The sequence below is a fragment of the Mobula hypostoma genome, chromosome 17 (assembly GCF_963921235.1).
Source record: "Mobula hypostoma chromosome 17, sMobHyp1.1, whole genome shotgun sequence".
In the NCBI taxonomy this organism is placed as follows: Eukaryota; Metazoa; Chordata; class Chondrichthyes; order Myliobatiformes; family Myliobatidae; genus Mobula; species Mobula hypostoma.
Window position 1 is genome coordinate 12779937 of NC_086113.1, and position 24745 is coordinate 12804681.

Genomic DNA, 24745 nt, shown 5'->3' on the forward strand with positions numbered 1-24745 from the left:
ACTGCACTTGGAATACTGTGAGCTAAGGAAAGATGTGCTGGCATTGGAGAGGGTCCAGAGGAGGTTCCTGAGAATAATTCCAGAAATGTAAGGATTAATCTATGAGGGGCATTTGATGGTTTCCAGTTTCCTCCTCCTGAAGTCAATAATCAGCTGCTTGGCCTTGTTGACATTGAGAGAGATGTTGCTGTTGTGGAACCACTCAGCCTGATTTGTCACCACCTAGATTCAGCCAACGACAGTGGTGGTATCAGCAAACTTAAACATGACATGGGACTGTGAGGCTAAGCACAGCTCCAAAGTACAAAGCGAGTAGAACAGGGGGCTAAGCACACAGCCTTGTGGTGCACCTGTGCTGATGCAGATTGTGGAGGAGATGTATTTGCCAATCCAAACTGACTGGGGTCTACAACTGAGGAAATCCAGGATCACAAGGAGGTATCGAGGCCAAGCTTGAAGCTTATTGATTAGTCTTGAGGGGATGATGGTATTGAATGCTGAGCTGTAGCTGATTAAGAGCATCTTGATGAATGCACCTTTGCTATCCAGATGTTTCAGGGTTGAGTGAAGAGCCAATGAAATGGCATCTGCTGTGGACCTGTTGTGACAGTAAGCAAACTGGAGCAGATGCGTGCTTGGCCTTTGTATTACATTTGGAGAGAAATGCACAATAAATCAGGACAAATATATGGCAGGAAGATATTGTTAAAGACATTTTATTCCAAACTATACAGAAAATGTTCATGATAGTAATCAGCTATCTGGTGTATAAAAAGATTAAGTGTTAAATTGCATTCACAATTCTGTAACTAGAATAACATAAAGAACAACTAAGCAAACAGGCACAAGCCTCATCTGCCAGGTGTACATATTGGGAAATAACATGCATTCTCCCTATGCTGTTGGATCCAATAAAGTCAACAGATGGATAACCATAATGTTTCCCGATACAGAAGAGGTGTATAGTTTCATTAAATCAGACCTATAACCATGAAAGATCTCACTTACAATTGGATTTAAAAATACAATATGGATCTGTAGCTGAAAACATTATCTGATACATAAAGGAGTCAGGTTTCAATAAACTACACACATATACACACATGAACAGGTCAGAAGCTCTATTTATCCTCTTGTGGGCACGTGGCCAAGTGGTTAAGGCATTGGACTAGTGACCTGTAGGTTGTGAGTTCGAGCACCAGCCGAGACAATGTGTTGTGTCCTTGAGCAAGGCACTGAATCACACAGTGCTCTGCGACAACACTGGTGCCAAGCTGTATGGGCAACATTGGTGGCGTGGAGAGGGGAGACTTGCAGCATGGGCAACTGCTGGTCTTCCATACAAACTTGCCCAAGCCTGTGCCCTGGAGAGTAAAGACTTTCCAGGCACAGATCCATGGCCTCACAAGACTAACAGATGCCTTTTAAGCAAAGAAAATACACAATTATAACGACGCTTTTAACTACAAGAAAATCATAATCAAAGAATGCAACTACTATGTCCATTAAATACATATTCTAAGAATATTTAACAGAAGACACATTTAATATTTGTGAAAGTAATAAAATTACATTTATTTTATAAAATGTCCCTCCCTTGTCAAGTGTATATGAGTTGTTAGTTAAACCTTTCTCATCAGGCACAGAATCCTGAAGTGAAGGGATAGTTGAGGCAAATGCAAATACTGAGTAGATAGCACAGGCAGGGGCTAGACAGGGAGTGAACTTATTTTAATACAAGCCTTACAAGCAAGATCAAATTCAATGACGTTCAGAGTCATCAGGAAGACCAGAAGTGGGTATCAAAAGTACAAGACGCCGAATAAATTGATGGGGTTCAGGAGAGGCTTGGCAGTGTTGGAATGTGGGCCATGCTACCACATATAGAATGCATAGGAAATATAGCAAAACATAATACAGGGAAGTGAGATAAACACTGGAGAGAGAACCAAACAGTGCAAGTTGAAGGGGTCAGATCAGTCGTATGGTCTGTTGTGTATTTAAATTATTCAGTAATATTTGAGTTGAGGCGCATGGCCAAGTGGTTAAGGTGTCGGTCTAGTGATCTGAAGGTCACTAGTTCGAGCCTCAGCTGAGGCAGCGTGTTGTGTCCTTGAACAAAGCACTTAACCACACATTGCTCTGCGACGACACCAGTGCCGCTTGGGTCCTAATGCCCTTCCCTTGGACAACATTGGTGGCGTGGAGAGGGGAGACTTGCAGCAAGGGCAACTGCCGGTCTTCCATACAACCTTGCCCAGGCCTGCGCCCTGGAAACCTTCCAAGGTCTCACAAGACTAACGGATGCCTATAATATTTGAGTAATCTTGTGTGTGTGTGTGTATATATATATATATATATATATATATATATATATATATATATACACACAGTTTGATTAAGCATTCTTGTTTAAATAATTACAGATTATATGTATGGATACATGAATTGCATACATCATCACGTTACCAAGTGATACATGTGTGGCTCGCTTAAAGTAAACACTAAGTTATCTTCCTCTGAATTAGTTTAATGTTTTGAAGTTGCAAACCATAACATGGTTCCTTTTTGAAACTGATGGGGTAAAGTGACATTCTAAAACACCCACATACATGAGAAATGTGTTTTATTTTACCTACCTACAGTACTGTGCAAACGTCTCAGGCACATATATACAGCTAGGGTGTCTAGGACTTTTGCACAGTACTGTAGTATTTTTATGTATTGCACTGTACTACTGCCCCCCCAAAAAAAAACAAATTTCATGACATATGTGAGTGATGATAAACCTGATTCTGATATGAGTCTCTATTGTGGATTGAGAGTGGGAAGGGGGCAGGGAGAGGGGAATCATGGTTGGGAAAAGGGGAAGGGAGAGGAGAGGAAGCATGAAGCACCAGGGAGACATTCTGTAATGATCAATAAACCAATTGTTTGGAATCAAATGAGGTTATCTAGCATCTCAGCCCCACCCTTCCCAGCACTCCTTCACTGCCACCTGACCCACACCCCTCCCGTGGCACTCCACCCTTGCCATTCCCAGCATCCTTTGCTCCCACCAGATTTACAAACTCGCTCTCCACTCCATGGTGACAAATACAGTACCGTGCAAAAGTCTTAGACATCCTAGCTGTATATATGTGCCTAAGACTTCTGCACAGTACCGTATAAACTGATACTAAAAAAAAGACTGTTTATTAAAAAGATTAGAGTTCTTAAACTTATCTGTACAAATTTAAATAATTAAACTGAATTTCAATTAAAACAATATTTTCCAGTGGGTATTCGGAATTCATGTGGCAGATTGCTCAGCTTGTGAAAGACCAAATGGAAGAATCAAGTGTTATCTTTGACTTTGAAAGATGCACGAATTCCTCAGGATTTTCTATAATCCGTGAAATTTGGGCTTGCTGAGTTTCAATTAGAGAAATCATGCTTATAAGTGAATCTACTATCGAAGGGACACACACACTTATTCACAGAATCAGAAAACGGTTACAACATAGAAAGAATATTTGCCTTATTCAATCATCACCAGCTCTTTGCAAGAGCAATTCAGGTCATCCCACTCTAGGGTTATTTTTTTTCTATTCAGATTCTTATTCACCTCCCTTTCGAACGTTACAATTTGACAGCTTTGACCACTTTCTGTGGCAGTGTGCTAAAGACACCAACTTTAAATTGTGGCATAAAAGAAAGCATTTCCTCATGACACTCTAGGTTTGACAGCTAGTTCCTGAATGTTCTACTGATAGGAAGAGCTCTCTTTGTGTGTTACACCCAGAATCGTCCTGTTTTTTAAAAAAACTCTGAACACAAAGAGATTCTGCAGGTGCGGGAAATCCGAAGCGCACACACAAAATGCTGGAGGAACTCAGCAGGTCAGGCAGCATCTATGGAGGGAAATAACCAGTCGGCATTTCAGCCTCACGTGCTTCATCAGGAACCCAAGACATTATTGCAAGAGTTCACTTCAAAGCACCCGAGGTTCAACACCAAGCATCTATGCCAACCTAGAAAATAAACAGCCAATGTTTCGGGCCAAGACCCTTTATCGAGATTCAGATGTGCAATACAATACCTTTTATCATTGCTGAGTAACAGCTCTGGCCATGATACTCTTCCCACCCCAACCCCATCTGCCCCCATCAGTCTTTTCACTGATTTTAAAATCTCTGTCAGATCCCCTCAGAACCTCCTCTGTTCCAGAGTGAAGAACCTTAGCTTCCCAGGAAATTCACTTCACTAGGGTTGAGGAACTTGAGGAACCACACCCCAGGAATTTCACTCCAGCTGTTTCCCAGCAGACCAGAGTCTCCACTCTCATAACCCCCTGTCCCTTCTTTATAATTCCACACCAATATGGAAATCATCAGATTTCATGTATAGAGGTGTAACTCTCTCTCTGGGCTCATATGCAAATTTGACTCAATAGCCAACTTGGCTAACAGCCACGTGACTCAGCGGTGAAAAGGCCCACCTCTTATAAACAACGTACGCCTGGGGTCCGTATGATTTTGGGTTCAACCAAATAGGAACCTTGTGATGTTCTGATTAAAGAAGCTTCGATTTGAGTGAATGCTGTGTAAATACTGCCCATATACAAGTATTGGTTGGCAAGAAATAACAGATCGTATACTACATAAAATTATAAAGAAAGCATATTTACTAGTCTCAGCTTTATCAATTAATAGGAAAAAGAAAAGAAAAGGGTTCATTACAGGTAAACCAGTCCGATGTGCACGTAAGCGTTGGAGCTCGAACATTGGATTATTTGGGGGTGTACCTCTTACTCACGCGCTGAACCCACGGTCCGCGTGAAAACACCCACCGCATTTTCAAACTCTCCTCAAAGACCATCTCGAGCAAACTAGCCCTCTCTCTCTCTCAGGAGTACTGGCCTTCCTCCTTGGAGCCATTCGTCCGCACAAAGCACCTCTTACAGCGGGGTCTCTCCTTCCAACGGCAGTCTGCGGCATCCCCCCTTCTGTCCCACTCTGCTGCTCCTGCCAAAAGACCGCAAACCAGACTATTGCCCTTCAGAAAACTCCTCCCCCACAGCTCTCTAGAACCTTCTCTCACATCCCACAATCCTGATTGGCTGACTAAGCCGGACAACATGGGTCCTCATCTTAGCTGAAGCCAAAACACACTTTCCAGCATGGCGCACTGCTTTTACGGAAAACTGCTAATATAAACTACCTCACAGCGTAGCAGTGGAAATCTTACCCAGGGAATCACACAGGAGATAAATAACCTAAATACAGAAGAGATACTGCAGATGCTAGAAATCCAAAGCAGACACACAAATTGCTGGAGGAACTCAGCAGGTCAGGCAGCGTCTACGAAGGCCAATACACAATTGGTATTTCAGGTCAAGATCTTTCATCAGGAATCCATCACAAGAGCAGCTTGACCCTCTCCATGTATCTATGCTAACCTCGTCTTTTACATCTGAGGAGTCCTTGTAGCACATATACAAAACAGATGCGCATCTACCATATCCTTTATCATTCCTACGTTACAGGTCTATCGATGATTCCCCTTTCTCCCCTGTCTTTGCACTCACTTGACCAGCTGCTACCATGTTGCTGGATTGATAAATTGAACTGAACTAAACTGAACAATGACTCTGTGGTTTGGTGTTTTATATTCTGTGTCTTTTCACTCGTTTTTTTTTAAACCGTTAGCACAACTTGTTCTTGTCGCGTGTTGGGTGTTTGATGTTTTCTTTGAACCGGTTCCACGGTGTTTCTTTGCTTCGTGACTGTCTGTGGGGTAGATGCATCTCACAAGATCACAAGACAAAGGAGCAGAAGCAAGCCATTCGGCCCATCGAGTCTGCTCCGCAGCTCCCCCATGAGCTAAACTATTCATCCATCTAGTTCCAATTTCCGGCTTTTTCCCCATATCCCTTGATACCCTGACTAATTAGATACCTGTCAATCTCCTCCTTAAACACCTTCAATGATCGGGCCTCCACAGCCATATGTGGCAACGAATTCCACAAATCCACGACCCTCTGGCTAAAAAAATTTCTCCTCATCTCTGTTTTAACTGGGTACCCTCTAATTCTAAGACTATGGCCTCTTGTCCTGGACTCACCCACCAAGGGAAACAACCTTTCCACATCTACTCTGTCCAACCCTTTCAACATTCGAAATGTTTCTATGAGATCCCCTCTCATTCTTCTATACTCTAATGAATACAATCCAAGAGCCGACAGATGCTCCTCATATGTTAGCCCCTGCATTCCAGGAATCATCCTCGTAAATCTTCTCTGAACTCTCTCCAACATCAGTATATCCTTTCTAAGATAGGGGGCCCAAAACTGCACACAGTATTCCAAATGAGGTCTCACTAATGCCCGACAGAGCCTCATCAACACCTCCTTACTCTTATACACTATTCCTCTTGAAATGAATGCCAACATAGCATTCGCTTTCCTTACCGCCAATCCAACTTGGTGGTTAACCTTTAGGGTATCCTGCACGAGGACCCCCAAGTCCCTTTGCACTTCCAATTTTTGAATTTTCTCCCCATCTAAATAATAATCTGCCCGATTATTTCTTCTTCCGAAATGTACAACCGTACATTTGTCCAAGTTGTATCTCATCTGCCATTTCTTTGCCCACTCTCCTAAACTGACTAAGTCTCTCTGCAACCTTTCCGTTTCTTCAACATTTCCTGCTCCTCCACCTATCTTGGTGTCATCCGCAAACTTGGCCACAAAACCATTTAATCCATAATCCAAATCATCGATACACATTGTAAAAAGAAGCGGCCCCAACACCGACCCCTGCGGAACACCACTAGTAACCGGCAACCAATCAGAATAGGATCCCTTTATTCCCACCCTTTGCTTTCTGCCTATCAGCCAATGCTCCACCCATTTCAATATCTTTCCTATAATTCCATGGGCTCTCATCTTATTAAGCAGCCTCATATGTGGCACCTTATCGAAGGCATTTTGAAAATCCAAATACACAACATCCACAGCCTCTCCCTTGTCAATCTTATTCGAGATTACCTCAAAAAATTCCAATAAGTTGGTAAGGCAGGATCTTCCCTTCATGAAACCATGCTGGCTTCGGCCTATCTTGTCATGCACCTCGAGGTATTTCATAACCTCGTCCTTGAGGATTGACTCCAATATCTTTCCAACCACCGATGTATAGCAGAACTACATTTGCGACCTTCCAGTCCTCCGGAACCATGCCAGAGTCTATTGATTCCTGGAAGATCATTTCCAATGCTTCCACAATCTCCAAAGCCACCTCCTTCAGAACCCTTGGGTGCACCTCATCCGGGCCGGGAGACTTATCTATTCTTAGTCCACTTAGCTTCCCAAGCACTTTCTCTCTAGTTATCTTGACTGTGCCTAATTCTATTCCCTGATACCTCTGGCTATCAGGTATATTGCTCATGTCTTCCACTGTGAAGGCTGATGCAAAATACTCATTCAGTTCCTCCGCCATCTCTTTGTTATCCATTATAATTACTCCAGCATCATTTTCAATCGGTCCCATATCTACCCTTGTCACTCTTTTACTCTTCATATATTTAAAAAAACTCTTAGTATCCTTTTTTATGTTAATCGCCAACTTCCTTTCATAATTCATCTTTTCTTTCCTAATGACTTTCTTAGTTTCTTTCTGTAAGATTTTAAAGGTCTTCCAGTCCCCATTTTTCCCCACTAATTTTTGCTTCCTTGTACGCCGTTTCTTTTGCTTTTATTTTTGCCTTAACCTCTCTCGATAGCCACATTTGTGCCATTCTTCCATTCATGATTTTCTTTTTTCTTGGAATATATTTTTCCTGCATTTTCCTTATTTCTTGTAGGAATTTCATCCAATTCTGCTCTGCTGTCCCTCCATTTAGTTTACTTTTCCAATTGACTTGGGCCAGTTCCTCTCTCATACCACTGTAATTTCCCCTGTTCCACTGAAATATCGATACACCTGATACCAGCTTCTCCTTTTCAAATTTGAAACTGAACTCAATCATATTATGATCACTACTTCCAAGAGGTTCCTTTACCTCCAGTTCCCTAATCGCCTCAGGTTCGTTACACAGCACCCAATCCAAAACAGCCGGTCCCCTGGTGGGCTTCTGGACAAGCTGCTCCAAAAAGCCATCCTGTAGGCATTCTACAAACTCCCTCTCCTGAGATCCATTACCTTCCCGACTTTCCCAATCCACTTTCATATTAAAATCCCCCATACTTATCTTGACATTGTCCTTCTAACACACTTTTTCTATTTCCAGCTGCAACTTCTAGTCCACATCCCGACTGCTGTTTGGAGGCCTGTATATAACTGCTATTAGTGTCTTTTTACCCTTGCTATTTCTTAAGAGTTGTATACTGCACACGTGCTTTGATTTTTAAATGTACTTTTTGAATCTGTGATGACTGGGTTCCTTTGCAGCTGGCACCATGGAAAATTAACTCACTGTGGCCCAAAACATGCTTTGCCTCTTATCATGAAATGAATTCCCTGGGGTCAAAGATTCATTTGGTTTCATTTCATTTCCATGGAATCCACAAATCCCTTAACAGGTGGAGTGGAAAATATTGGAAGGGCTGGATAGGTGGATAGCAAAGGAAGTGATTACACTTCAACCATCAGGCTCCAGAACCACTGTGGATGACTTCACTCACCTCAACACTGAACTGCTTCCATAACCCAAAGACTCACTTTCAAGGACTCTACAGCTCTTGTTCTCAGTATTATTTATGAAGTCATTTATTTATGAATACTTTTATTTGTTATTTTTTGTATTTGCATAGTTTGTCTTCTTTTGCATAGTGGCTGCCCGTCAGTCCTCGTGCGTAGTTTTTCATTGATTTTTTTTTTTTTTGTTCTACTGTGAAGTGGTTGATGATCGGTAATGAGGGTAGACTCTTTTCCATACAAGTCCTGGTTGAAATGCTTTACACCCCAAACCAGACCCAAGACCTCTCTGTCAATCTGTGTGAAATTTTTACCTGCAGCGGTACGGGAACGTAATGCAAAAGCTATGGGGTGTTCACTTCCATCACTCATAACATGTGACATGACTGCACCTATACAATAAGGCAAGGAGTCACAGGCAAGTTTCATTAGATGATATGGATCATAATGTGTGAGGTCAGTATCTGACATCATCATTTCCTTTACCTTTTTTAAAGTCACTTCACAGTCCTTTGTCCATTGCCATTTCTTCCTGATCTATAGTAATGAATTTAAGGGGGTGGAGCACAGTAGCCTGGTTTGGGATGAACCTGTTGTAGCATTTGACATTTCCTGAAAAGGACCACAATTATGACACGTCCTTTGGCGATGGGGGGGGTTGAATTTTCTCTGTACACTTGTGGAATCCTTGTGCATCAATGGTGTGACCACAATAAGTGATGTTTGGTTCAAAGAATTTACACTTATTGTGTCACGCTCTGAACCCAAAATCTTCTAATTTTTTTAACACTGTACTGAGAATTTGGAGCTGTTCCTTGTCATCCTTACTGTTAACAATGATGTCATTCAGGTAACACTGAGAGCCTGGACAGCCTTGTGGCACCTGGTCCATAGCTTTCTGCCAGAGTGCAGGTGAAGATGCTACTCCAAAAATAAGACTATTATCATGATAAAGCCCTTTCTGAGTGTTTTCGGTGAAAAACACTCTGGACACTTACTTCACCTCCATCTGTAGGTAGGTCTCACCTAAGTCCACTTTGCTGAAGCATTTCCCTCCAGAAAGGCTTGCAAAGATATCTACTATCCTGGGCAAAGGGTACTGATCTACTTTCAGCACTGGGTTGATTGTCACCTTAAATCATCATAGAGTGGCTCTTCACACGACCTCAGATCACTTGGACAATACAAACACCTATGTCAGGATGCTGTTCATTGACTATAGCTCAGCGTTTGATGCCATCATTCCCACAATCCAGATTGATAAGCTATAGAAGCTGGGCCTCTGTACCTCCCTCTGCTATTGGATCCTAATTGGAAGATCACTATCTCTGTGGATTGGTGATAATATCTCCTCCTTGCTGACAATCAACACTGACACACCTCAAGGGTGTGTGCTTAGCCCACTGCTCTACTCCCTCTATGCCCGTGACTGTGTGGCTAGGTATAGCTCAAATGCCAATTATAAATTTACTGATGATACAATTATTGTTGGTGGAATCTCAGATGGAGATGAGAGGGCGTACAGGAGTGAGATATACCAGCTCGTTGAGTGGTGTCACAGAAACAACCTTGCACTCAACATCAGTAGGACCGAAGAACGGATTGTGGTCTTTAGAAAGGGTAGGATGAGGGATCATGAACCAATCCTCACAGACGGATCAGAAGTGGAGAGAGTGAACAATTTCAAGCTCCTGGCTGTCATGATCTCTGAGGATCTAGCCTGGTCTCAACATATCAATGAAACTATAAAGAAGGCAAGACAGCGGTTACAGTATATTAGGAGTTTGAAGAGATTAGGTTTGTCACCTAAAACACTGGAAAACTTCTATAGATGTACTGTGGAGAGCATTCTGACAGGCTGCATCACTGTCTGGCATGGGGGGCTACTGCACAGGACCAAAAGAAGCTACGAAAAGTTGTAAAATTAGTCAGCTCCATCTTGGGTACTAGCCTCCATAGAATCCAAGACATCTTCAAGGAGCGGTGCCCCAGAAATACAATGTCCATTATTAAGGGGTGGAGGTGAGAGAGCCCACTCTTACAACCTGCTGGCGATCTGACAAGAAGTCTCGGATCCAGCTGCACAAGACAGGGTCAAGGAAGAGGTCTCTGAGCTTCTTGTCAAGCCTGAATGGAACTATGGTGTTGAATGCTGAACTGTAGTCCAAGAACAGCATTCTCACATAAGCATCCTTCTTCTCCAGATGTGTAAGGACGGTATGTAAAGCAGTGGCTATTGTGTCATTTGTCAATCATTTGTGTCGGTAGGCAAATTGCAGATGTAATCCATGACGAGCCTCTAAAAGCATTTGCTTTTTATTGATGTGAGTGTGACAGGACACCAGTCGTTCAGGCATGTTACCTTGGTCTTTTTCGGTACAAGAAAAATGGTGGATAATTTGAAGCAGGAGGGCACTCTACACTGGGAGAGGGTGAGATTAAAAAGTAGTCTTTTTAACGATACAAAACATAAGGTGGTGAAATAACATCTTGAGAGCTTTACAAAGGATTGAAATACATTTTCACATTTTTTGTATTCGCCATTTTCAAATTATTTTATTGAGGTTTTATATGCAATTTAGTTTAATTCATATCAAGCATTGGTCCTGATTTTAGATTTATAAACTGTTAATCAAAATTATTTTAAGAGAATGCCCAATTCCAATTTGCAGATATCCTCCAAGAACAGACTACATAAAGCATGGCTCCATCATTATAAGTATATAGATCCTGTTAAAATGAAAACTTTGATCTTTCCTTGGTACATCCATCTACAATGATATTACAGAAATTTGTAGCAACAGTCCATCAGCATGGCACCTGCTTCAAAGGCTTTCTGAGAACTTTCATAGATGTCAAGTACTGAGGCACAGAGACCAAAGGGTTCTAAACTGACAGAGAAAATGAAAGGATGAATATTCTTCCAGAGGCTATTACTATTGCAAGCACAATAAAATGAGCTCCAATCCTATAGAATTCCAGTGATTGTGTAACAGAAGTAAACCCTGCAGCTCCTCAATTGTACTCTAACACTTAAATGAACCATAACACAAATTATCACTAGCTACACCCACTACCCCCACGGCACATATCTCAATTCCTTATTCCTGGAAACTCTTTACTGACAATATTTCAACAATTTAAATTTTGGAAGTTACAAGTACCCACCATCCTAAGGCAAAGAACTTCATACTTCCACTCTGTGAAGAAAATTTCTACCTCATTTGCTCAAAATGGCCCAGCTCTAATCTTAATGTTTATTGTCTCCTCGTCCAGTTCCTACTATCAGACAAAACATTCTTAACAGCACGAGATCACAAGGAGCAGAATTAGGCCATTTGGCCCATCAGGTCTCTTCTGCTATCCAATCAGTGCTGTTTACTTTTTCAAACCTGCCTTTTCCTTCTAAACCTTTAACTTCTTTACCAATCAAAAATCTATTAATCTCTGCATTAAATATACCAATGACTTGCCCGCCACAGCAGTATGTGGTAATGTCTTCCACAGAATCTGCATCCTCCGGCTGAAGGATGCAGCGGGAGGAGAAGATGGCGGTGCGATGCAGTGCGCGCAGCCTCTCCGGTGAAATTATATCGTATTTGTTAAATAGGGTACCGTGCACAATTCTGATTTGATGGAGACAGCCGTGAGAAGCACGGAGGAACACCTGGATAAACTTCTGAAATGCCTGGTTTGCTGCCGCTGCTACTGTGCGATCGAGAATCTCCGGAGATGAATGCCCCAAATCCTCGGCTTTGCCTGCTGCTGGCGGCCGGGGCTGGGGTCGAAGCACTCGACAGAGATGGTGCTCGGTGCTCGGTGTCGGAGGGCTGGTTGGAGGCTCAAAGTTTTCGGACGACTCAGAGTCGGACTGTGGTCGGGCATAGCAGGGAGAGTTTTCTTCCTTCTCCCGTCTGCGTGAGATGTGGGACTTTCGAGAAACTTTGAACTTTTTTTTTACCATGCCCATGGCCTGTTCTTCATCAAGTTACGGTATTGCTTGCACCATTGTAACTGTATGGTATAATTATGTGGTTTTTGTCAGTTTTTCAGTCTTGGTCTGTCCTGTGTTTCTGTGATATCACACCGGAGAAATATTGTATCATTTCTTAATGCATGCGATACTAAATGACAATAAAAGAGGACTGCGTGTCCTCATAATCTAAAAAAAAATTCCTCATCTCATTTCTAAAGGGATGTCCTTTTATTCTGAGGCTATGCCTTGGATGCTTGCCTCTTATACTATTGGAAACCTCTGCTTTAATTCCACTTTATCCACGCCTTTCAATATTCAGTAGGTTTCAATTAGGTCCTGCCCTCATCCTTCTGAATTCCAGTGAGTACAGGTGCAGAACCATCAAAACTCATACTTTAACCCTTTCATTCCCGGGATCATTTTTGTGAAGCTCCTCTGGACCCTCGCCACAGTCAGCACATCTGTGCTTAGATGTGAGGCCCAAAATTGTTGGCAATAGTCCAAACTACAGGACTCAAAATTATCGTATCAGTACATTTCCCTGCTCTGTGCAGTAGATTGCACTGTTCTCTATTACTATTGACGGTGAGGACGTGGATATAGTGAGAACCTACAAGAACCTCGGGGTGCACCTGGATGACAGACTTGAGTGGAGCACCAACACAGAGGCTGTGTACAAGAAGGGCCAGAGTCACCTCTACTTCCTGAGAAGACTGAGGTCCTTTGGAGTATGCAGGCCTCTCCTTCATATGTTCTACCAGTCTGCTGCCGCCAGTACAATATCCTATGCGGTGGTGTGCTGGGGCAATGGCATGAACATAGGTGATGCCAACAGGCTCAATAAACTGATTAGAAAGACTGGCTCTGTTATAGGAGTCAAACTGGACAAACTGGAGGCTGTGGTTGAACAAAGGGCCCTACGGAAAATGCTGACAATTCTGGAAAATGTCTCTCACCCTCTGCACGCCACCTTGGCTGAACAGAGGAGCACTTTTAGTAATAGACTAAGACAACTGTGCTGCTCCAAAGAACAGTATATGAGGTCATTCTTACCCTCAGCTACAGGGCTCTATAATGAGTCAACCTACAGCCAGGGAAGTGATGACCCCCTCCTGTTAGACTGTTTGAGGTAACATATTTATTATTCTTTCTTACTTCCTTTCTAATATTTGTATAGCTGTGCACTTGTAATGCTACTGTGACACAGTAATTTCTTTTGGGATCAATAAAGTATCTATCTATTGATCTATCTATCTATTACTTAATTAGACCCTCATATCAACTAAATTGGACCGACATGGAGGACATCTAGGTAGTTGACTATGGGTGAAAATGCCTTGTTAATGAAAGAGGTCAGAGGAGAACGGCCACACGAGTTCAAGCTGACAGGAAGGCGACAGTAGCACAAATAACCACGCATTTCAGCCGTGGTGCGAAGAAGAACATCTCTGAGGTTCTGAATAAAGCGGTCACTGTGTGTATAACTTTATTGCCACACAGCCAGGCAATCGTTATTTCCAACATAAAAGAATCTAATGACCATCACTTGACTTTCAATGCTCAGCCCTCCAGCATTAACACATGGGTTAAGGGGAAAAACACACCGCTACAATTCAGCATATTCACGAGACTGTGTGGCTACAAAAACTGTTCAGAGGCTGGATATGCTGCAATGCACTAAAGCAGCCTCCTGACTGATCATCATAATCATTCGTTCCTTCCCCAAACCCACAGTCCCAAGGGCTTTCTACGTGGGCACAGTTGAGAGCATCCTGACTTGCTACATCACTGCCTGGCATGGGAACTGTACTTCCCTCAATCGCAAGACTCTGCAGAGAGTGGTGTGGACAGCCCAGCACATATGTGGATGTGAACTTCCCACTCTTCAGGACATTTACAGCGACAGGTGCGCAAAAAGGGATCATTGGGGACCCGAGCCACCCCAACCACAAGCACCAAACAGTGACAACCATATTGAAGATCAAGAACAGAAATTGCTAGGGAAAGCCACCATCTCCAGATCACAAATTACCCGGGATGGATACATCGGGAGACTTCCTTGGGAAAACTGGAAATCCAGTTCAACTCCAAAATGGTTGCAGTTTCAACAAAAGGAAAATTGTGTTTCAAAAAGTTGACAGACCCTACATACTCAAGGGCAATAAATGGTGGTCCATGTCAACATCCCATAAAATGCATAAAACTGCAAGGTCTTTGCTTTGCTTTTAGGTGGCTGATAAGAATAGAAGACAAAAAAAAAAGCTTGGATCAAAACAAAGTGAGTCCTGGTCAAACTTCATGGTGAGTCAGTTCTGCTTAGTGACAGGATGACGTAGTGGTTAGCATAACAGTGACTGGGAGATTTGCCATTCAATTCATGTGGCTGTCTGCAAGGAATTTGTACATTCTTGCCGTTTCCTCCAGGTGTTCCTGCTTCCTCCAATATTCCAAAGACGTACGAGTCAGGGTTAGTAAGTTATGGGCATGCTACGTTGCTGCCGGAAGTATGACGACACTTGTGGACTGCCCCCAGAATATATTTGGACTGTGATGGTTTCTGACCCTAGTTTTTTATATATATATACTTAAGACTTTTGCAAATAAGTACTGTGTTTGTCAACGTGGAATGGAGAGAGAGTTTGTAAATCTGGTGTGAGCAAAGGATGTTGGGAATGGTGAGGGTGGAGCGCCGCAGGAGGGGTGTGGGACAGGTGGCAGAGAGGAGTGCCAGGGTGCAGACACTCCCAGCCCTGAGACACCAAACAAGGTCATTTGATTCCAAACAATTGGTTTATTGATCATTACAGAATGTCTCTCTGATGCTTCCCACTCTCTCCCCTCTCCCTTCCCCTTTTCCCAAATGTGATCCCCTCTCCTTGCCACCTTCCCATTCTCAATCCACACCAGAGACCCATGTCAGAATCAGGTTTATCATCACTCACATACGTCATGAGATTTCTTTTTGTTTTGTAGCAACAGTCCAATGCAATATATAAAATTACTATAGTACTGTACAAAAGTCTCAGACACCCTATCTATATGTGCCAAAGGCTTTTGCACAGTACTGTCATAATTTGTGACAAATAAAGATAATCTTTGAAAAGAAGCAACAAAGAATTCAAACACTGGCAGGCGTTAAGAAAGCCTAACAAAAAGCCTAAGAAACAAGGTGCTAGGGATTGAATGTCAATTTTAATCAGGAATAATGTGGATAGCAACCACTAATACAAGTGAGAAGCAGTCTTCAGAAAAATCTTCACAGCAAGAGAACATTGGAAACTATCAAGGCTAGCTCTTCCATTGATACATGTACAAAGACCATTTAAAATCTTTGTACAAGTTTCAGTGAAAGAGACACTTATACAGTACAAGGATTATAAATAATCTGATAGATGTACAAAGACCATTTTAACCATAATGAAACCAGACATTGGGTATGGAAGATTCTTGAAAAACAATAGCCCATGTTAATCAGCCGGCATTGAATCTCTGTGGATGAGATCAGGAAAGGGACTGAATGGCCGTGCTGTCATTTATCACACAGCTAAAGGCATATTTAAAGGACAGCGGTTGTGGTGTATGTGGATTTTGATAAGGTTACTCATTCAGAAAGTCAGGATGCATGGGACACCTGGCTGCTTGGCTGTCCACAGGGGACAGAAGGTGGTTGTAGATGGAACGCATTCTGGCTGGAGGCTGGTGACCAGGGGTGTTCTGCAGGGATCTGTTCTCGGACTGCTGCTCTCTGTGATTATTTTACAAATGACTCGGACATGAAGTGGTAGGGTGGGTTAGTAAGTCTGCAGATGACACTAAGGTTGCTGGAGTTGTAAACAGTGTAGAAAGCTGTTGTAAGTTACAACAGGATACTGTCAGGATGCAGAACTGGGCTGAGAAGTGGCAAATGGAGTTCAGCCTGGAAAAGTGTGAACTAATTCACTTTGGAAAGTGGAATTTGAAGGCAGAATATAGGGTTAATGCCAGGATTCTTAGCAGTGTGGAGGGACTTTGGGATCTTGGGGTCCACATTCGTAGATCCTTCAAAGTTTCCACACATGTTGACAGCGTTGTTAAAGGTTCAAAGTACATTATAGTATATACAACTTTGAGATTCATCTCCTTAAAGGCAGCCACAAAACAAAGAAACATAAATAGAACCCATTAAAAAAGACCGTAAAACAAAAATGTGCAGAGAAAAAAAACAAATCATGTCAACAAAAAAGTAAGCAAATAGGCATTCAGAACCGAAGTTCCTGAAAGTGAGTCCACAGACGAAGCCAGCAGCTGGTTCAGGAGTCCAATATCTGCAGGCCACAGCCTCAGCTCAGCACAGAGACAAGTACACCTTATGGAACAGCGAGCTGAACCAGATCATCCCCCGCCTCTGGCCCCGACACCCTGACCTTTTCAATCTGGCCTGGCAATTAAATCGTCCAAACCTAAGTGCATTCCTTCCTCTCGGACCCAGGCCTTCAATATGGTCTCAGGCCCAGACCCCACCACATCAATTCAGCTCATATCTGACCTTTCCAATTCGGCCTGCTGCTTAAATCAATCAAACCCCGTGTCTTTCATTGCTCCCGGGCTCCACCTTGACTCTGCTCCGCCTCACTTCAGTTTTACCACATTGATTCGCCTCCAAGTCCGCTCCAGCAGCCAAACATTGCCTCATTCCCTATTTTCAGGCCTAGGCCCCGCTGCCTCGATTCGCGCCTTGCAACCATCCTGCACCTTCGAGACTTCAATTCACACTGCAAAAATGCCAGGTCGTACAGCTGGATCCAAAGCTCGACCCCGGAAGAGAAGTTACAGACTATAGATCGCAGTGATGGTTTACCAGAAAAAGTGTGATTAATAAAGTAGTTAGTAGTTTTGCTTGTCTTGTTTGTTGCCAGCAGGTAGTCGCTGAGTTTCACCAGCGCCATCTTAAACCAGAAGGCCTCTATTAGCTGGAGGATTCAGTTCAAGAGCTCTGAGGTAATGTTGCAACTCTATAAAACACCAGTTAGACCACACTTGGATTGTGCTCATTTCTGGTTGCATCATTATAGGACAGATGTGGAAGCTTTAGAGAGGGTGCAGGGGTTTACTCTTGAAGCCTTCCCCATGAATGGTTATTGCCACAAGGCAGTGGAGGTTTGAGATCAGAGTTTTCCTTCTCCTAGATGAGCTGCCAACCATGACTGATGAGCCCCATCTGCCCGAGGTTTGAAGGTGCCAGTAACCCACTTTTGCCCCTTCTCCTGTCCATAGAAATGGTTCTGCCAGTGCTAAGTCACACATGAAGGCCAGAAGCTGGACTTGGCCATCAGAAACTATTTGTGACGCACAACATTAGGAGCATTTAATAGATAGTGGAAAGCAAAAGGAAATAATACGGTCTGTTTACATTGCACAAATAAGGGAAATTGCTCATCCTGTTATCAGTGTTGCAAACTGACAGCTTTTGGCACAGGAGTGTTCTTTGCTAATATTAATGAAAAGTAACAAGTGAAAGTAGCACAACAGAAGAAAGTGCCAGAACACAATCAATCTTTAGTTGCTACTGATCTAACGACAGAGCTTTGCAGCATTCTACACTCTTAACACTTTAGGAACAGCTTCTTTCTCACCACCATCAGATATCTGAACAGACAATGAACCCAAGAACACTACCTCATTATAATTTTGCTCTATTTTTGGACTATTTATTTAACATATACATTCCTATAATATATAGTATATTGTACATCTTCCACTCTACAGGTCCCCCAAAACAACACATTTCACAACACATGGCAAAGATAATAAACCTGATTCTGATATAGGTTAGGATATTCTTCATACAAGTAATGTGGAATCATAAAAAAAAATCACTTTTGTGCATTTGTTGGCTATCTAAAACAGTGTTCAGTTCCATCCTTTTAATCTACTACACACTCTTCATGTGTTTTATTATTCAATTATGCATTTCCTTGGCTTGGCAAGGAACTCTGTGACGATGTCTCCTTCCTTGACTCATGGTGTATATATTGGCTTAGTTCTGTTTATGCATTGTTCTTTGCATTCTATTCCAAGTCATACAAGATGTCCTAAACGTCCTGTCAAACAATCTAAATCTTGACTTCATCTTCATTCTTTCAGTCCCACACCAGATCTGCTTGTTGCCTATGTCGTAATGGACTTGATTTGCAGCGTTAGAAAGCATCGGTTATTTGACGACATTCTAATTGCGTTGCAACTGACAATATTGTTTGCTTAGAAAACTACAATCCGAAGCATTGTTTCAAAGCTACACATTTACGTACGCTGGCTAGTTGCAACTTTAAATGAAGATAGGCATTTCTATTACACAGAAAAAAGGTGATGTTGTTCAATCTTGGATTTCAGCAATTTTCTCAAATATTATTTGCTGCTTCCATGCACCGTAGCAAATGCTGGTCAGCTCTTTTATTTTCCTCTGTAGCTTTTGGATTTAAATGCAAATCATATATAGATAGGTTTCAGAAAGCAAGCCACTCAGTACCTAATGATAACAAGTCTATAACATTAAACAGCAGACCATAACGATCGCCTCAGCATTGGGCCTGAGCCAATACAAACACAAAACAGAACTCGAACCTACACGTCATGTCATTTATTGGTCTTTTCATTTTCTGGTGAATATAAGTTTGCATTAGTATTTGTATCATTGAGTATCTGAGGATGCTATTTTAAGAATTAAATTTTCTTCTTGAGGAAGCTTATTTATTTATTGAGATACTAAGCAGACTAGGCCTTTGCGGCCCTTCGACCTGCACCACCCAGCCATTCCCCGATTTAATCCTAGTCTAATCGTGGGACAATTTACCATGACCAATTAACCTACAAATCGGTATGTCTTTGGGCTTTGTTGGAGGAAACCACAGCACCACTCAATCATGGGAAGAACGTACAAACTCCTTACAGGCAGCGGTGGGAATTGAACCCTGCTCGCCTGTACCGTAAAGCGTTGTGCTAACCATGTCGCCAATTCAGTATGAACTTTTATCAGCCTCCTCGGCGGGTAGAAATTCTCTGGTCATGACTTTCAGGAAGGAAGGGAGGCGGGTGATTATACAACCATCAGAAAGTCTGTGCCTCAGAGAAACCACCCCAAGACATGGGCTACATCAATTTCCATCAAAGAGTTGCAAGCTGAGGGTTCTCCAGCCTCCTACTTATGGTACGAGCTGACCAAAGTGACTGGTGTTGCCCAGGCACGTGGGACTTGTATGGGAGAGGGGGTTGAGAGAGGGGATGGGTGTGCACTGTTCAACTTTGGAAATAAATTGTTGAAATGGGGGGAAAAATCCAGCAAATACATAAACTTTTTATCTTAGAGTAAGTTAAACGAACAGCACAACATCATGGGCTATAGGGTCTGTACTGTGCCGTAATGTTCTAAGTTTTCTGTGCTTTTGAGACATTTGGCAGCTTCCTTAATTTCGCGCTTGGAATTGACATTGTTGAGAGTTAAATGTTAAAACCCTATCCAAGTGACAGTGATCATTTGTGCAGCCTCAGAAGTATAATTTCCTTATAACGCTATACAGAATTTCAGGGTGGGGTGAGGCATTCAAGAAGGTATTGGTCCTAAATTTCCTCTGGTCTCATCCAGCGATGACCTTTAACTACATCCTAAGGCAGTGTTGCTGATATTTATCAATCACTCCTTAGGCTCAGCTGGAGGGAGCACTGTGATAAATCCCGGAGAAGACAATTACAGGAAGTATGTCAAGGACTTGGAGAGAGGGAAAAGGAGATTGAATAGAATAGTACCTGGGTGAGAATCTTTAGACAGATACCGATATAGCAGTGTTGTAATTTGAGTTACTTAAACAGAATAAGTAAACAAACCCATTCCACTGGCAGGAGGCTTTTCTAGCTAGAGGTAACTACCATGAGAAAGAGGAAGTATAAAAGACAGTGGGATGCCATAATTAACACAGCACATATTTGTGTCATTCCTGCTTATCTGGACTTCTTTCTTTTCCAGTCCTCAATGTGCAAATTGTCCATTAGCCTCACCACTCTGTTCCACACCTCAAAACCTGTATCACTGGCCAAAATGTCTTACACCCACTTCCCACTGAAAATAACCAAGACGTGGTTCCTTCACCAGATTGGGTCTCTACAGGAGGAAAACATACCAGACATCTTCCAAACTCAAGCTCCCCAAATGTTTGCATGCCAGAAGAGCATTTTGCTTAAGAGCTCCTCACCCACAACCCGAGTCCAGACCTGTAACTTACATTAGAAAAGGAAAAGGGGGATAGAAATCTCCTCTTCCATGAGGCAGAAGATTTGAAAGCCTGAAAGTACATTCCACCAGGTTCAATGACAGCTTCTACCCTGCTGTAATAAGAGAACTCAATGGTTCCAAAGCACAATAGGTGGAGTCATGAGCTTGCAATCTAACTCGTCATGATCTTGCACTTTATTGTTTACCTGCATTATACCTTTTCTGTATTTGTTACACTTTATTCTGCATTGTTACTGTTGTACCTTATTTTAGCACAGTGCACTGTGTAATGAGTTGATCTGTATGAACAGCAAGCTTTTCACTGCATCTCGGTACATGTGACAATAATAAACCAATACCAATACTAAAATGCTATTCTTACAAGCTAATAGAAAACTCCTAAAGGTCCTGGAGCTTCCAGTGAGTTGCTGATCAGGATGAACTTCCTATAACATGACCAATGTGCAGGAATGTTAATTTCCCAAACTCCAAAAGAGCTCAGGTGTGAATCCTTAAATGTTAGGGGTAACGATGTGTGCAAGCAGTCACAAATATCAAGTCACACTTATTTTTGATGAATGATGAACGTGCATCTTCTTGTCCCTGTCAAATTGCCAGTTAGGTTGGATGGTCATTGGACAGTGGAACCAAGAATGGTGCACCACCTTCATATGCCACTACCCTCATGTTAATACTGTTGGTGTTCCAACATATCCATCCCAATGATACACCAGCTCTGTGATTAAAAAGGAAGTTTCATGACTTAATTATATAACGTGTTTTTAATTGCCAAAATGGCTTGACCCCTAACGTTCATGTCGGCTGCTCTAACAATTTAATGTCCTGTAATAGTCTCTTGAGTCGTACAAACCAACACCCAAGTGACTATTCTTCTGTTCCTGCAGGCTTCCAACCAGCATGGTAGCTTAGTGGTTAGCACAACACTTCACAGTGTAGGATTCAATTCCCACTGCTGCCTGTAAGGAGTGTGCACGTTCTGCCCATGACCGCATGGGTTTCCGCTGGGTGCTCCAGTTTCCTCCCACGGTGCAAGGACATCCCGGTTGATGGGTGAGTTGGGCACTGTAAATTGTCCCGTGATCAGAATTAAGTTTGGGGATTGCTGGGTGGGACGGCTCGAAGGGCCAGAAGGGCCTATTCTGTACTGTATCTCAATAAACAAATCAATCAATCATCGGAGTTGCATTCCTAGTTCATACTTACTATCTTTTCCCCTTGTTTTGGTATTACAATAATGAGATGGCGTTCTTCAAAATAAATAAGCATCTTTTCCCCTGAAAAAGCACATGTGAGTAACACTTTCTTTCTCTGCTGGTATTTCAGTTTTTAACCCAGGACTTGGAATATAGTACGCCATATTTAAAACCGAGTGTTGACAGGTTTTCACTTTGACTTGGGTGACTGACTTCTTTTTAAACAAGTGTTCTATCATTGCACTTTGCTCACAGCAACCTCACTTCCAACTCCCAGCCTTTTTATGGAATCTCCCCTCCTTTGGCATTCCCCTCTCCACATTATTTTCCATTAAAAGTTTTCAAAAGAATCCAATGGGGTATTAAAGTAAGACAAAACTCGCCCCAAATGTTAGACCAAGTGATTGCTATCTAAGAGGAAAGACATGGTGTCCCCCAGTATAAGCCATCCTTGGTGTCCTGAGGGGGGTGTGGGGAAGCGGCAATACAGCCAACGCTCACCTCGTAGGCATCAGGCATGTTGATGGTCTCCCCGTGCTCAGCCACATAGCCGATTATTCCTTTGCCCCAGGGCACCTGGACCTCGTTGGAGTTCTCCATGCTGGACGACGGCACCACCGTGGTGCCCGCGTGCACATCGAAGAGCTTGGAGACCAGCCTCTTCTTGTGGGCTGGACCCTCGACCAGGAAGAGGGAGCAGCGGTCAGCGTCCACCATGATGCACAGGTTGATGAGGATCTTGTAGCTCAGGCTGGTCAGATCCAGCTCGTTGGAGATGTCCTTGACTAGCTCCAGGAAGAACTGCCTCTCGTCGGCCTCCTTGAGCGAGCGCTTGTGGTGGCTGGCGGCCGAGGCGTGCTGCGGGGCACTGACCCGGGACTCGAGCAGGGCGCTGAGCAGGTGCGCGGGGGTGGGTGGCAGCGAGCTGGCCTTCCGCAGCAGCGCCCGCCTGCTGGGGCTGGGGTCCCGCTCGGAAGACCGCAGGAACACCAGCTCGTCCAGGGTGTGGTGGCAGGTCATGGCCCGGGAGCGGGCGAAGCTCCTCCGCAGTTCCTTCTGGCACGACCGGTGGAGAGTGGCTTCGGCCGGGCACGGGTGCTTCTCCTCGCCCGGCGGCCCGCCCCCCACCTGCCTAGCGCCCTTGTGCGCCTTCAGCCACTTGCTGACCGACTCGCGTTTGCCCTTCCTCAGCAGGTAGTCCTCGAAGAGGTCGGGATGTCGGTCTAGGAAAGCTTCCACCTGCGAGAAGTCGATGGCCGCCATGGTCGCGGAGGATGAGGAAAGTTACCTGCTCTGTTCCGCTCTTAAAAGTTGTCAGCATCTCCGTATTCGCTGCCGGGACCTTCCTCCGTCCCGGCAGAGCGCCCAGCCCTCTGCGCTCTAGCGCCCGGTGCTCACCGCCCACTTTACCACTTGGGAAGCAGTCCCGGCGTCGCAGATTTATCAGGAGTCGAGAGGGAGGGAGGACCCCGCCCTCAGCCGAGAAGTGAGGTTATCCCTTCCCTTCGCTGCTCCATCCCATCACTTCAGTCTCCTCCTTGCGAGGAAGCGCTGTAACGTGGTGTCCCGGGCAGTGCTGCAGAAACACTGCGCGCTCGGAACACAGAGGCTCCACGGGCGAGCCGGTCTGCGCCGCTATTTAACTGGCGGGAGCGTGATCAATCTTTCACAAACTAACTGACGGCTGCAAAGTTTGTCAAGTGACGGATTCTACCGCCGTTTAAAACCCATGATTCATCCCGTCTAAACTGAGGAGTTTAAATATTTATTTTAAATTTTCCCGAAACCACGATGTGGAACAGAGGATATCGGCCACTTCGAAATATCCAAAGAATAAATTATTCTAAGAATAAATATCTTCATTTCATTTGATGTTTTAATTTATTTATTAGTCCGATTATTAGGACTTTTAAAATATTTTAAGTCACATTTTATTAAAAAATCTGGAATTAGTGCAGCTCTTTCGTCGGAAATGGATAGTGGGGTCACTTTATCTGACAGCAGTCGAATTTTTCATCCAAATGAAAAAGTGGCCCGGAAAGAGTGCGAAATTAGCCGCCCCAATGGTCGCCGTCCACCTTGACGTACACAGCACACACAATTGATAGCCGCTTTGAGCCGTTGGGTGCTCTACTCCGCAGCTGACAATGTCCCCCGACTCCAGCAGCCTGTTATTAATAGGCGCGATCCAGGTTGCCATTAGATACAGTTTTTTGACGTCAATCCCGTTATAGTGGGTCAGGAAAGCAGAGCACCTGCCTGTCGCTCAGCGAAATAAGGTTTATGGAACCGCCGCCTCTTGGAGTGGACTCGTTCCATCCCCCCCCCCCCCGAGGGTGAGGAGAGGGTAGAAGTGGAGGTCACTTGTCTCAGCGCAGCTCGGCTGGGGCAGATGTAGATCGCTGGACCGGGAGACTGGGGAGTTGCCACTGGCATGGGAAGCATGAATCCTTCCCACATTCGGTTTTAAAAAGCAACCACTTCGGGACCATTAAAAACGACACGAATTACTATTGATTTTCTTCCATTGCTCGAATACTGGGCCAATTCCCCGATTGACCACAACTTAAATGCTGTCAAGAACTTCAGTAAGTCCCCCTTCTCTGTATTAAAAGGGCTCCTCTCTCTAAAGACTTGA

At 43.6% G+C, this 24745-nt stretch overlaps 1 protein-coding gene across 2 annotated transcripts in view; it reads right to left on the reverse strand.

Annotated features, from left to right (window-relative positions):
• LOC134357680 (dual 3',5'-cyclic-AMP and -GMP phosphodiesterase 11A-like) overlaps positions 1 to 23370 on the reverse strand; it is a 251408-nt gene extending 228038 nt beyond the window's left edge. For both annotated transcript variants that reach the window (XM_063069299.1, XM_063069298.1), the window contains exon 1: positions 22609 to 23370. In XM_063069299.1, the coding sequence (XP_062925369.1) occupies positions 22609 to 23370 (762 nt within the window). The remainder of the gene's footprint in view (positions 1 to 22608) is intronic.
• Between the last annotated feature and the right edge of the window lie 1375 nt (positions 23371 to 24745).